This window comes from Coenobita brevimanus, chromosome 111 (assembly GCF_032717465.1).
Source record: "Coenobita brevimanus isolate Jiangsu-jjx chromosome 111, ASM3271746v2, whole genome shotgun sequence".
In the NCBI taxonomy this organism is placed as follows: Eukaryota; Metazoa; Arthropoda; class Malacostraca; order Decapoda; family Coenobitidae; genus Coenobita; species Coenobita brevimanus.
In genome coordinates, this window is record NC_137064.1 from 35,145,266 (window position 1) to 35,160,414 (window position 15,149).

General features: G+C 42.4%; 1 protein-coding gene across 1 annotated transcript in view; it reads left to right on the forward strand.

Moving 5' to 3' along the window:
* LOC145417874 (ral GTPase-activating protein subunit alpha-2) overlaps positions 1 to 15,149 on the forward strand; it is a 151,263-nt gene that overhangs the window by 105,499 nt on the left and 30,615 nt on the right. The window contains exons 31-32 of the mRNA XM_080286490.1: positions 4,987 to 5,168; positions 6,182 to 6,356. Of these exons, the coding sequence (XP_080142616.1) occupies positions 4,987 to 5,168; positions 6,182 to 6,356 (357 nt within the window). The remainder of the gene's footprint in view (positions 1 to 4,986; positions 5,169 to 6,181; positions 6,357 to 15,149) is intronic.

A 15,149-nucleotide genomic window follows, 5' to 3' on the forward strand; every position in this document is an offset into this window, starting at 1 on the left:
GATGAATTTCTGGTTCTGAAGAAATATGGCAAGTGCACTCTGCCATGCACTTAGAAGCTTGCAGTATATGTGTTTTTTATTTATTTATTTTTTTTAATTTTTTATTTTATTTAATTATTAATTTATGCAAGGTAGAAGGAACCAGCCAGACAGCTGTCTGGACATGCTACTCCACACCCTGCCTTAGGGTGGGAAACGAGGTTCGGATGATGATGAATGAGAAGGAACCAAAGGACAGGTACCCACAAACCATTCCTTAAAAAAAAAAAAAAAAAACTGAGCCAAATTCAAGATCTGTTCATTTTGAGATGCCTGGAGACACTGCGTTTGAAAGACTGGAGATCATAGGAAGTAGGAAATACACACAGGGAGACGGTTCCAAAGTTGACCTGCTGCATAAATGAAGGACTGGGAGTAACAGTTAACTACTGCATTAGAGAGTTGGACAGAAAAGGGTTGAGAGTTCATTGATCAAATGCTACGCACCCATCGTAGAGATGGAAGGATGCAAGCAGACAGGTCAGAGGAGCAGTGACTATTGAAGTAGCAATAGAAAAGAGATAAAGACGCAACAGTGCAGTGAAGAGATGGAGGTTGAAGGGAGCCAGTAAGAAGAGGAGAGTTAATGAGACAAAAAGCCTTTGACTCCTGCTCATTGAGAAGAGCTGTATATGGGGAGCCTTCCTACACATGAGAGTTGTATATTAAATGGGGGCAAATAAAACCCATGTATAAAGTCAACAACTGTGCAGGAGTAAGGAAGGTATGGAGCCAGTGTAGCACACCTAATCTCATGGAAGCAGATTTTACAAGAGATGAAATATGTTCTTCCCAAGATAAATCCTGAGAGAATGAAAGCTCAGTTACAGTACATTTAAGGATGATGCAGGATTGAGTTGGATAATATTAAACATTAGTGGGTACTCCTGTGGAAGGTTTTGTCAAGTTAATAGGTGTAGGAACTGAGTCTTTTATGCATTAAAAACAACAAGCTTACTTTTGCCCCAGTCAGAGCATATGAGCCAAGTCAGACATTAGGTGTATCATAGCCTCATCCCTTGTTTGTTGAAGTATCTGCTGAGTTGGGCATTGCAGGAACCGAATGGAAAGGTGAAGGGTGGAATCATAGCATACGAGTGGATAGGGTTAGATGTACAGCTTAGCAAGTCATTGATGAATAAAAGGAAGAGAGATGGTGACAGGACAGAGCCCTGAGGAACACCACTGTTGAAAGATCTAGGAGAAGAATGGTGGCAGTCTTCAACGGTAGCTATAGAACAACCAGAAAGGAAGCCATAGATGAAGACACAGATAGAAGGATAGAAACCATAAGAGGGCAGTTTGGAAATTAAAGATTTATGCCAGACTCGACTGAAAGCCACTGAGATGTCAGGTGCAATGGCAAAGCTTTCACCAAAGTCCCAAAAGGAGGATGACCAAGAGTCTGTAAGGTAGGTGAGAAGATCTCCAGTGGAGCTTCCTGTACTGACGATCAGAAAGAAGTTCATGATAGGATAGATGCTTTAAAATTTTTCTGTTAAGAATAGACTCAAAAACTTTTGAGATACAGGATGTTTAAGCAGTTGGGTGCTAGTTGAAGGGTTGGGAATGGTCACCCTTCTTTGGGACTGGCTGAATGAGAGCAAACTTCTGCAAGAAGGAAAGGTACAAGTTGATAGACAGAGGCAAAAGAGTTTACCTAGGCTGGGTGTAAGCACAGTCTTGAGGACAACAGGAGGGACCCCATCAGGCCCATATGCCTTGTTAGTACTGAGACCAGAGATGGCAGAAAATACATCATTTGAAGAACTTTTAATCTCAGCCATGAGGAAGTCAGAGGGAAGTGATGGAGGAACAGCACCAGATCGTCTAAGGTGGAATTGGAGGAGAAAGTCAGAGCGAAGAGATCAGCTTTGTCAATAGAAGAAATAGCTACAGAACCATCAGAGTAGAAAAGAAAAAGGAAGGATGGTGAGGTAAAGTTGTTAGAAAGGTATTTTGCAAGGTGCCAGAAGGAGTGGGAAGAATTCGAGTTGGAGAGTTGAGAGCATTTTGTATGGATGAAGTAGGTGGGAAAGGAGGGGCGGATGATGATGATAATGACGATGTTGATGATGAAATTATTTTTAGCAGAACAAAGAACAGACTTAGCACGATTCCAGGCAGAAACTTATAAAAGATGTGATTCAGGGATGGGTTGGCTCTAGTACCTTTTATAGGCACTCTCCTTGTTTTGGACAGCATTAGAATAAGCGTGGTTAAACCAAGGCTTTTATTTGCGTTAGTCAGAGGATATGAGAAAGGAATGTATACGTCCATGCCCAAGAGAATAACCTCTTTAATGCACAGGGAACACTTAGATGGCTCCCGGCCATGGAAGCAATAATCATTCCAGGGAAAATCAAAGAAGTACTGTACTGCCTGAGGGCCTCCCAATCAGCAGCTTCAAAGTGTCACAAACGTCGTTTCTTCGGAAGGTCCACAGGAAGTATTGGAGCGAAAGAACTGGTTAAGGTAATAAGGTTGTGATCAGAGGAGCCCAATGGAGAGGAAAGATTAACAGCGTAAGCAGAAGGATTAATTGTAAAGAAGAGGTCAGGTATGCTGGAACTCTTTCCAAGGTGGTAAGGGATATGGATAGGGTGCTGTACAAGCTGCACTAGGTCATTAAGGATAGAAAAGATGTAGGTTTGTTCACCAGGTGTATCAGTGAAAGGAGAGGAGAGCCAAAGGTGGTGGTGAACTTTGAAATCTCCTAGAATGAAGATTTCAGAGAAAGGAGAAATAGATAGGATCTGTTCCATTGTAGAAGTAAGATAGTCAAAGAATTTTTCATAGTTAGTAGAATTAGGGGATAAGTAAACAGCACAGATATATATTTAGTCAGAGAATGACAGTAAAGCCGAAGCCGGAGAGTAGAGAATTTAGATGAATCAAGTTCAGTAACACGAGAGCAAGATAAGTCATTGCGTGCATATACACAACAGCCACCTTTGGCTTTGAAATGAGAGAAAGTAGGATACAGAGAACGGTGAATGTAGGGAAGAGTAAAGTTATGGTCTTTGAGAGAGATGAAGTCAGTGAATGTACAGTGAGGTTGGATGGTGAGGAAATGGAAAATATGAGTACTTTTAAGTACTTGGGTAGTGTGATGAGTAAGGATGGAAGTTTGGAGGGTGAAGTGCTTGAAAGGTTACAACAAAGAAGAAAGGTTGCTGGTTCCTTGAAGGCAGTGATAAGAAACAGGGAAGTGAGCATGGAAGTGAAAAAGTTATTACATGACAGTATTGTGATACCAACTCTAATGTATGGAAGTGAAGCTTGGACATTGTTGGAGGGACACAAGTCAAGAGTGAGAGCAGTGGAAATGAGTTATTTGAGAGAAGCCTGTGGAGTCACATGGAGAGACAGACTGACAAATGAGGGTGGGAAGGAGCATTGTGGTGTGGATGTGGATGTGATTGGAAGCGACAGGAGAAACATACTGAGGTGGTTTGGCCATGTGGAGAGAATGGAGAGTGAGACACTGATGAGGAGAGTGTATGTGAGTGAGGTGGAGGGGGAGAGAGGGAGGGGAAGGCCAAGGATGAGATGGAGGGATGGAGTGGAGAGGTATATGAGAGAGGGGTGTGTGAACTGGGGACAGGGCAGTGAAATGGTGGGGTACAGGGTGACGTGGAGGCGATTTGTTTGTGACCACCCTGTATAAGAGATTAAGGCATCTGGCAATAGATAGAGAGTGTGTGTGTGTGTGTGTGTGAGAACCCAAAACATGTAAATTATGGGTAAATAGATTTTTTTTTTTTTTTTTTTTTTTAATGAAATAAATGCTGACTATTTTCAGTAAACAATTTCATTTCTCAAAAGCCATTTTTTTGCACAGTGGATCAAAACTTCACGTGACCTTGTTAGGTCGGCAATCCTCTAAAACCTAAGTCCAACAGAAGTCGAATCCATGCAATAGTTTGGGGGCTGTAGGCCTTTGAGTTGGAATTATTGGCATCACAGCGAAATTACCCCTTTTTACCCAATGAATCTGAAGTTTCCACATTCACAGCTTGTGTATAGATCATTCATCTTAACATGGCAGAGATTTTCCTTTTATCCAGCTTGTTCTCCATAGAGCAGTGATAAATTTAAACAGTGCCATGGCTCTGTATCATTCCTGTAGCACTTCTTTGTGGCTAGCACCATACCCTAGTGATAAACTCGTGTTATGGCACAACATGTAGGACAGAGATATGGTAATTTTATCCTCATGCTTTGTTCACTTCATTACCATACTTTTATACTGTAACCATATGTAACCATACTTTAATAATTTCTTCAACTTGCAAACCACAATAAAAACAATATACTGTACTGTATATGTACTGTATCTAGTAGTGTGTAAGAATAATGGTATATGGATCTAGTAGTGTGTAAGTATAACAGTATTTGTATCTTGGAGTGTGTAACTGCCTGTGTGATCATTAGTGCAAGTCTCGGCAACTTTTGAATTGTGACGACAACTGCAGCTGGCTCCCCTCACACCACTGTTGGGCAGTTGAAGGGTTGGCTTAGAACGGGTTAGACCTGTGTTTCTCTTCTCCAAATAAACACCTTTTAAAACTGCTTCAGGACTTTGGATCACTCTTAATTGGGTGTGAGAGGTGGAACAACTTGAACTAGGTGTAACATTGCCATTTCTCCATCTTGAATGCTGTGCTGTAATAGGAGCTTAACACAACACTAGAATAAGGTGAACGTCACAAAGATATGCTATGAAAAAGATATTGTATTGTAATAATATTTTATTGTGCCTCTGAGATAAGAAAAATAAGCTGCAAATGTAAAAAGACAAAATTTTCTGCGTAATAAAAATAAATGAACTGTAGATGAGAGAACAGAGAATAGGTGTATTCAAGATGGAGAGATCGTAATTTTATGCATAATTACAGTGAACAGGGAATAGGTGTACTGAAACTTTGTGATGCTATGTTACAGTTACTTGGCTATGTTGGTCACACAAGCCCAGAGGTATTGGAGCAGTTTGGTCATGCGCTAAATGAGGCAGTGGGACCCCCGGCGTCACTTCCATCCGAGGCACAGCACGACGCCATATCAACCATCCTCAACCAACGCAACATGGAAGCTGATTTCATTGCCAGACATGCATTTAATAATAAGTATGCCTGGTGTTGTTGTGGTTTAAAACAGTGTAGTTTATTTATTTTCACCTAAGAGTGAACAGAGAGGCTGTCAGAGATTGAGCAGGATGAAGAGCTGCCATTAGGTGACCAAGGCTGAGGCATGCAAGCATGTTGGAACCTTTATAAACAGAACAGAATTAAACAAAAGATCCCTCATGCCATTCATTTCAGGTAATGGTCAAATGTAATGAGACTGGACGATAATTGTACTTGTATCAAAGGATACACTTTCCTACCACGTAACTAAGACTCACTGAATTTCATGCAACAACCTAGTTTTTAAGTTACAAGAGTGGTCCATATCCCTCAGACTAGAAAAAAGGTTAAGCACCACTTGCTAGAGAATGAGGTATGTTCTTTGTACAGTACTGTGATGTGGTAGAGCACTCGTCAGGTGAAGGTCATGACCTTACATGCAAAGGTTCAAACCATCGTGAGGTGAGTGGACTTTTTTTTTTTTTTTTTTATAAAGCTGCCAAGGAAGTAGAATGGTCTTTTACTCTCAACTGATCAGAATTATGATAACCAAGCCTCAGGCCCCCCCCTACCCTCCAAAAAGGGTAATATGGGACTTGCACTTGTTACTTTACAATCATCCTCTGTTTTTCATGGGTGTCAGGGAACAGTCACACCAGGAAATAGCAAAAAATAAAAACCCACCTAAATGGGTCCCTGTGTTTATATTTTAGCAATGTGATTGCCTAAAAGTCCCATGTAGTGCCCTCCAAATCAACAAGCATTGGATTGTACTTGTTTAAATTTTATTTTTTGTTGATTTAACAAATTTCATAAGTAATACCAAAAATACAGCTTAAACTAGTGAATTTTATGGTGGTTTACCCTTCCACAAAAAACAAAACCAACAGAGTGAAAACTGTAAAAACCAAGGAATGTCTGTTGTCCAGCCATCATGTGCAGCTGATGCCACCCCCCTCCCCTCCCCTCCAGTTAGATTATGGTGGCTGCCACTTGTGCATTGTTGTCCCCAGCATGGTGTGTCCCCTATCCCAGTGCCCCACACCGGTCGAGTCTCGCTCATCATTCCAGCTGGGACGCCTCTTGTTTGACCAGTTGGGCCTGGCGTCATGGGAGAAACGGCAGTCCATATACACCCTTAAGAAGAACGACAAGCTACTACGTGAATTGAAAAACCTAGATAACCAGGTAGGTTACACAAGTGAGATTTACCTTATTGAAGTGCTGGAAAGGGATGCCTTTACACAGTGGCATAATCATAACTGAGTTGCTAATTGCTTGGTTATAGAAATGTCCCACAGCTACCTCCTGTTCCTGAAAGGAGAATGATCAACTGCAAGAGAAAGGCAGTTTCAGCCTGTACTCCACTGGGTTTATATCCAGATGATCACAAAAACAACTGTACTGTAGCTAGAGGTACATGCATTTCTCATTGTATGTTAGGGATGCTTTTTAAAGTATTATACCTTTTCCCATGCAATTGGTATTATCAGTACAGGGAACTTGTACATCAGCTTTATAGTAGGCATTTAACTTTTATACAGTAGGTAGCCATTTTATAATGTATTGTGGCATTATGTGAAGCAAAGATGAAAGGGTGTACAGTAGAGGAGTGGGAGGATGTGAAATGTGTAAGATTGGGCATGAATGGGTGAGGAAGATGCAAGGAAGGAGTTGCTTTGTTGATGAATAAGGTGTGGCAGAGTGGAATGAGAGATTACAAATGTGTCAGCTCGAGGTGTGTGTATGTCAAGTTCAAGTTTGAGAAGGTGAAAGTGGCAGTGATTGTAGAGTATGCACCATGTGATGACAGGAGTGAGAGAGAAAGACAAGTTTCGGGATGATCTGGATGAAGCAGTGGGAGAAACGCCCAGGAGCTATAAAGTGATTGTTATAGATGATATGAATGAAAGAGTAGGCACTGGTACTGAGTATAACATAATGGGCTGTAATGGAGTACCAGGAGAAAATGATAATGGGAAGCGACTGAAGGATGTGTGTCAGGAAATTAGGTTGTGCATTTGTAACTTGTATTTCAAACACAGAGATGCACATAAATATACATGGTATAGAGGGAACGGGGATCAGGTTAAAAGGAGCCTGATTAATTATCTGTTCATAGAGAGGTTGATGCTGGGAATGGTTGCTGTTATGAGGGCTGTGAGAGGACGATGTGGAGGTCTGTCAGATCATATGATTGTGGTATGCAAGATCAAGTTGAGAGGAGTGAGGTGGACCAGGAGAGAGGGGAACAATCTGGGAGAAAGACTGAAAATCGAGAAGCTGAGGATCAAAGAAATGGCAGATGAAACGGGACCAAAACAGGGGAGGAGTTAGAATCAGTGAATTGGAATAAAATGGATCTGGACAGCCTGTGGCATGCATATAGGGATTGCCTAGTTAGGATTGCTAAGGCGGTGTGTGGTATGGCAAGAGTAAAAACAATGAAGAAAGGTACAGCACGATGGGATGAAGAGGTTAAGAGAGCAGTGGAGGACAGGAGGAAGAAGTTACCAGAATGGTTGCAGAACAGGTGTTCAATTTGAATAAAAACTGAATACCGTATATTGAGAGCAAGAAGTACGTCTATGTATCTATTGCCAGACGCCTTAATCCCATAAGGGGTGGCCACAAACAAATCATCTTCATGTCGCCCTGTCCCCCGCCATTTCACTGCCCTGCTCCCAGCTCACACCCTCCTCTCTGATATACCTCTCCACTCCACCCCTCCATCTCATCCATGGCTTCCCCCTCCCTTTCCCCCCCCTCCACCTCACTCACATGCACTTTCCTCATCAGTCTCTCACTCTCCATGCCCTCCACATGGCCAAACCACCTCAATGTGTTTCACTTAACACTTCTCATCACATCCACATCCACACCACAATGCTGCATCAGTAACTCATTTGTCAGTCTGTCTTTCCATGTGGCTCCACTTGCTACTTTCAAATAACTCATTTCCATTGCTCTTACTGTTGACTTGTCCCTCCAACAAGGTCCAAGCTTGACTTCCATACGTTAGAGTTGGTATCACAGTACTGTCGTGCACTAACTTTTTCACTTCCCTGTTTCTTATCACTGCTTTCAAGGACCCAGCAGCCTTTCTTCCTTGTTGTACCCATTCAAGCACATCATCCTCTCCCTACTCATCACACTACCTAAGTACTTAAATGCACTCACATTTTCCATTTCCTCCCCATCCAGCCATGCTGTACATTCACTGACTTCGTTTCTCTCAAAGGCCATAACTTTACTCTTCCCTAGATTCCTTTTCTTACACACTCACCCAGACTCATCCACCAAGCCTTGCAGCTCTTCTTCATCATCACTTAACAACACAGCATCATCTACAAACAACAGTACAGGGAGTTTGCAAACACTGCCCTCTCTCATTAGGGTTGCTGCAACATCCACTGCCCTATCTTGTGTCTTTTATAACCCCATCCATATACAGATTAAACAACTATGGAGACATGATACATCCCTGTTTCAATCCAACCTTCAAACAGAAAAATTCACTCAGGTCACTACACGCACTGCAGCCATAGCACCCTCATACATACTCTTCACGGCATTCAACAACTTCCCATCTACTCCACATATTCTTAATACTTTCCACTATCCTTGTCTGTCTAGCATGTCATATGCTTTCTCCAAATCCATGGAAGCCGCCTACAATTACTTTCCCTTCTCTAGAAACTTTTCTACTAAAGATCTAAGAATGAATATCTGATCTGCACAACCTCTTCTTTTCCTGAAACATCCCTGTTCTTCTCCAACTAATTCCTCTTTATTTCCCTAACACTGTCAGTAAGTATCCTACCATATACTTTTCCTATTACATTAAGGCGACAAATGTCCCTACGATTACCACACACTTCTTTTTCTCCTTTTCCTTTGTACAGGGGAATGTTTATACCTGACTTCCAATCCTCCGGGACTCTACCATCCTCCAAGGCCAATCTGCACATCTTCCACATCCATTCTACTACTATCTCACCCTCATGCTTCAGCATTTCACCACACACTCCATCAATTCCTGGGGCTTTCCCCATTTTGACTTTCTTCATTCGTTACACAACTACTAATTTCTTCCTGTCTTCTCACATTCCTCCTTCTCCCAGCCATTCCCCAGCACTTATACTCACATTACTTTCATTCTGTATGTTCAACAGTTCCTTAAAATGTTCTCTCCATCTGCTCACTTTTTCTCCCTTCTCCACTAGTAATCTACTGTTTTTATCTTTCACTCCCTAACTTACTTCTTTATCTCCCTGTCTAACTCTCTTTATCTTTTTCCAGAACATTTTCTTACATTCCCTCTACTTTACACTCAAATTCCTTCCAAATTCTTCATTCACTTTCTTTTTACTCTCTCTTACTAATCTTTTCACCTCTCTCTTCCTCTCTACATGTAACTCTCTCTTCCATCTCTCAACTTTCTCCACACCCCTGTTTCTCATCCATTCACTGTGTGATCATCAAGAAAGAAAAAGGAATGGAAATTACTCTGAAAATATGAAGTTAATCTTGAAAGAGGTGCAGGAATGTGGAAGTGACAGAGGAAAGAGATGTGAAAGTGTGAAGGATGTAAGTGATAGATTAGTAACCCATGGGGATGAAATATGAACCAGATGGAAAGAATATTTAGAAAGCCTGATGAATGGAAATAGAGAGAGCAGAGTGGCTGCAAGCGTGATTTGTTTGGGAGATGTGCAGAGAAGGAATGCAGTACCAGGAAACGTAACTGTTGCACAGGTGAAGAGCACTGTGAAACAGCTGAAAAATGAGAAAGCAGCTGGGGTTGATGAGGTATATGCAGAGATGATTAAATGTAGTGGAGAAAGCGGAATGAAGTGCTTGTTGGAAATATATAAGAAGACATGGATGAGTGAAACTGTACCAGGAGAGTGGAAAAATGCTGTGATTATACCTCTGTTGAAAAATAAAGGAGAGCAAAATGAGTGCACGAATTTTCGTGGCATAAATGTGTTCAGTGTTGCAGAGAAAGTATATGGAAGAATTATTATAGAGAAAGTAAGAGAGATATCAAAAGTCCTAGTGAGTGACGAATAGGGTGGCTTTAGGAGTGGTAGAGGTTGTGTGGGTCAAATACTTGCTATGAGGCAGATAATGGAGAAGGCTTGTGAGTACTGTAGTTCTGTAAGGTGTTTATGGCATTTATGGGTCTGGAAATAGCATATGACAAAGTAGACAGAAAAGGATTGTGGAAGGTTTTGTGGATGTACGGTGTAGACGGTAAGCTGCTAGGTGCTGTCAAGAGTTTTTATGATGGTAGTGAGGCATCATTTCATTTCATTTGTTTCATTTTTTAAAGGCTCCAACATGCTTGCATGCATCGGCCTTGGTCACCTAATGGTGGCTCTCTATGCTGCACGATCCTTTACAGCCTCCCTGTTCAGTCCCTTAACCCTGAGGTCACACTTAATGACCTCGTCCCATGTCTTTCTCGGCCTACCCCTCATAACCCCACCCCCAATATTAACACTTCTCACCTTCCTCACCCAATTATCATCCCCCATCCTCTCCACATGTCCAAACCATCTCAATCTACCTCTCCTCATCACAACACCAATACACTATAGTCCCATCCTACCTCTCAACTCTTCCATCGTAAACCCAGCCCCCCCAGACCTTGGACGCAGGGACGCACTACACATCCACCTAATCATTGTCATTTCTGTATGTCTGAGCCGACGAATATCCTCCTCCTTCACTGCCCAGGTCTCACTACCATACAGCATTACACTCCTAACACATGCTGCATACAAAGACCCCTTAGCATGTAGGGAGAGGCCTCTCAATATCAGGAGAGGAAAGAGCTCCCTGAACTTCTTCCAACCACTTCTCACCCTAGCCACAGAGCTAGCTCCAGCCCCACCTCCAGTACACAACATGTCTCCCAAATAAAAAACTCTTCCACACACTCAAGAGATTCACCAGCAAGTTCAATCCTTTCATGTCTGACAATCTCCACCTGCTCTCCCCGACACGCTGTACACATAAAATCACCATTATCTCGTAGTCTACCTCTGATACCACTACATCTCTTATGCACCCATTTATCACAAACACTGCACAAGATGGAATTACTGCCCACGCCCTTGTGGCAAACTGCACATGGCCACTCTCCCTCGTCTTTGACAGTACCGCCACCAACCCTAGATATCATCACTTTTGTTTTATCTACATTTACCCTTAAGCCCTTGTGCCCCATACCATCTCTCCACTTCCTAAACCTTTCCTCCGCCTCCCTTTCGTTCTCTGCAATCAACACCAAATCATCAGCATACAACAACTCCCACAGGAGTCCGTTTCTAAAGTCACATGGAAGGGCTTCAGGTACCATGATAAACTACGTGGGACTCAAAACTGACCCCTGATGCACACCAACATTCACAGAAAACTCATCACTCAAATCTCCATTCACTCTTACCTGGGTGCGAGCACCCACATACATAACCATAACCACCCAAACCAGCCACTCCTTCAAGCCAAGCTTTCTTATTGCCTACTTCACCACCTCTCTAGGAACTTTGTCATAGGCCTTTTCCAAATCAACAAAAACAAAATGCAGATCCTTTCTCCAACCAATATATTTTTCCTGAAGCTGTCGAACAATGAATATTGCATCAGTGGTCCCCCTACCCGGCATAAACCCAAACTGCATCTCATCATTATTCACTCTTTCTCTAATCTTACCTTCTAAAACTCTCCATTACCTTCATTATCTGATCTAAAAGCTTTATACCTCTATAATTTCCTCTTTCCATGGCATCACCCTTCCCTTTATACACATTTACAATTACACTCTTCAGCCAATCATCTGGGACAACACACTCATAAATAATCTTATCAGGTCAGTGACTAACCTCACCCCTATATCACCTGAGGCCTTCAACATTTCGGCAGTCAACCCAGACACACCTGCTGCCTTCCTCACCTTCATCCTGCCTATTGCCTCACTCACAGTAGCAGCATCAATCAAAGGCCAAGGGCCAGACACTGGATCTGCTGGCTCCAAACCTTCCCTGTCCCAGTCAAACTCCTCATTCAACAACTGGTTATAATGCTTTCTCCATGCATCTTTAATATCCTCAATGTTCACCACTACCCTTCCTTTATCATTCTTCACATACTGCCCACCTATAATATCCCGATTATCCCTCTTCACCTAACCTGCCAAGGTAAATGGGCATCTAAGTGAATGGTTCACAATGAGTGTGGGCGTGCAACAAAGTTTTGTGATGCCCCCATGGTTGTTCAATATATTTATGGATGGGATGATGAGAGAAGTAAAAACACGAGTAATGGAGAGGTGGATGGTGTTGGTAATGAATTGTGATGGATGGAATATCTCAAATTTGTTGTATGTTGATGATGCAGTAATTGCAAATACCAAACAAGAGCTTGGTGGACTAGTAGTTTTGCTGATGTCTGTGAGCATCATTCCTTGAGAGCAAATATAGAAAAGAATAAAGTGATGGTTATTGAGAGAGAAGGTGACTCCCAGTGTGGTGTTACAGTGAATGGAGAGAGACTGGAATTGGTGAGAGAGCTCAAATACCTGGGTACAATGATAGAAAAGAGAGGAAAATGTGCAAAAGAAGTGGAAAGTTGGGTGACACAAGGAAGGAAAGTAGCTGGTGTTATGAAGGCCTTGATAAGAAACAGAGGCTTGAGTGTTGTAACTGTGCGAGGCTTATATGAAGGAGTGTTAGTGCCAACTTTTAACATAAAGATGTGAGACTATGGTGTGACATGAAAATGAAAAGTCAGAAGTAAGATCAGTGGAGATGGGACTGCTGAGGAATGTATGTAGAGTACAGAGAGTGGATAGGATACAGAATAATGTGATTCGTGAAAGATGTGGAGTGAGGAAGTCAGTGGATACCAGAATTGAAGAGAGTATACTGAGATGGTCTGGTCATGTGGAGAGCATGGATGGCAATAGTGGTAAAAACATATATCTGAATGAGTTTGAAGGAGGGAGGAGGCAAGGTAGGCCAAGGAGAAGGTGGAGGGATATGGATGAGTGTATGAGGAAGAGAGGTATGGGAGTTGGTGAGGCCAGGGGACTGACAAGTGATCGAGCTGGGTGGATGATTGTTGTGAGAAGAAGCACCTGATCCGGGATTTGGCACCCCTTTTAATGTGTCTGCGTTCAGATTGACTCGTCGGATACGTTTATGTGACGGAACAGAATGTGGTGAAAATTTTTTTGGTTTATCATATAGAGCTAGGATTCCAGGGGCTTGAATGATGAGTGAATGGAAGTCTGGCCCATTGGAGTGGGCAGTCTTGGGCTGTCTGGACATTGCTACTCCTCACCCTGCCCCAGGGTAGGAAAGGAGGTCCGGATTATGTTGATGATTATTATGTGAACTTAACCCATTCAGCCCAGGGATTCATATTATTCTTGCTATCATGACAAGTTTTTATTCACCTTGCAGTAGACTTCTGAAATTGGAGGGGTTAGATACAACCTTATTGAAGTCCTCCAATATGAGAGGCCTTTCCTGAGTTGTATTAAATTGTATGGTAGTTGCAAGAATAAACTGTGAAGGATGTTATTCGGATTCAGGGGGTTAATAACAAAGAACAGCGACAACAGAGGCAAAAATACGAGGGATTTGTATTCTGTGGTTTTTATGTTTGACTTTATTTACATGTTGGCTGTACAGTAAAAGGTCATTTTACAGTGTATGTTTACACTTTCAGTCTGTGACCAACTTTCAACTGAATATAGCCTAGTGCTCCTGTACTAGTGTTCCTCACCCCATCCTTAGGTGGGTAAAAGAGGTCTGGGTGATAATGATGATGATGATACCATTAATAACCCCTAGGATATGCATTTCAATCAACTGTACCTGCATGAAAATCTGTATATGGAACCGATTTTTTTACTTTGACAGAAGTGAAAAGTGTTATGTCCAAGGTTTAGAGCTTGAGTTTACACACCTTATGCTGCAACCCAGAGCATTTTAGACCAACTGGCTCATGAGCTATAGCCCGTCAAAGTTGAAAAAAGTTACCCTTCCAGGCGTGACAACTCCAGTTTTTTACGCGCTCCCACCCGATTCCTCCCTCATTCCTCCCTTCTCATGACCTTCCTCACCCACTCCTATCATCCCCCCTCTCTTCCTCCCCTCCCCCCCTACCCCTCCTTCAGAATTTTCCAGCTCAATTTTTGTTTTTCCAAACAACAGCATGCAAAATAATTATGTTGGTATTCCACACTCACTCCCAACACCCTTCCCCCCAACACTTCTCCCCTCCCTAGCTTCCCTCCCCCCGTCCACTTCCCTCATAGCTGTGTAGCTGTCAAAAAAAAAAAAAAAAGCATGCAAAATCAATTTCTTGATGTTGCTTACACACTCCAGCACCCACTCCCCTTCACCCCTCTCCCCTCACCCCTTCCCCCCCTTCCCCTCCCCTTGGAGCTGTCACATCATGTAGCTGTAAGAATTTCAAGGGAAAAAAAAACTAAAGCATGCAAAATAATGATAATGGTATGAGAGAAAGACAAACACACATGCACAATTTATTATTATAAAAAACAAACATTACTAACATTTACAGGACACATTATGGTATATACATGGAGATTCAAAAAAAAAAACATGGAAAAACATACATTCTATGTTTCTTGCATCGGTGTATACAATTACACAAATAATAATCTGGTATTGAATGAAGACATGCGACATGAATAGCAACAGTGACGTACAGTGTAATACTGGGGGGGGGGGGTTGTAACCAGATGGCATACTACAGGGGGTGGGGGTGGGGTGAGGAGAGGCCTGGAGGGGTAGTATGAGGGTATAGAGGTGAGAGACAGACACCACAAGACAAAGAAGGCAGGCAGAGAGGAAGTGCAGGGGTGTGGAGGGTGGGTAGGGGAGATATAACCCTCCCCGGGGAGAAAGGAAGGGGAGGAAAGGGGGAACCATGGCGGCA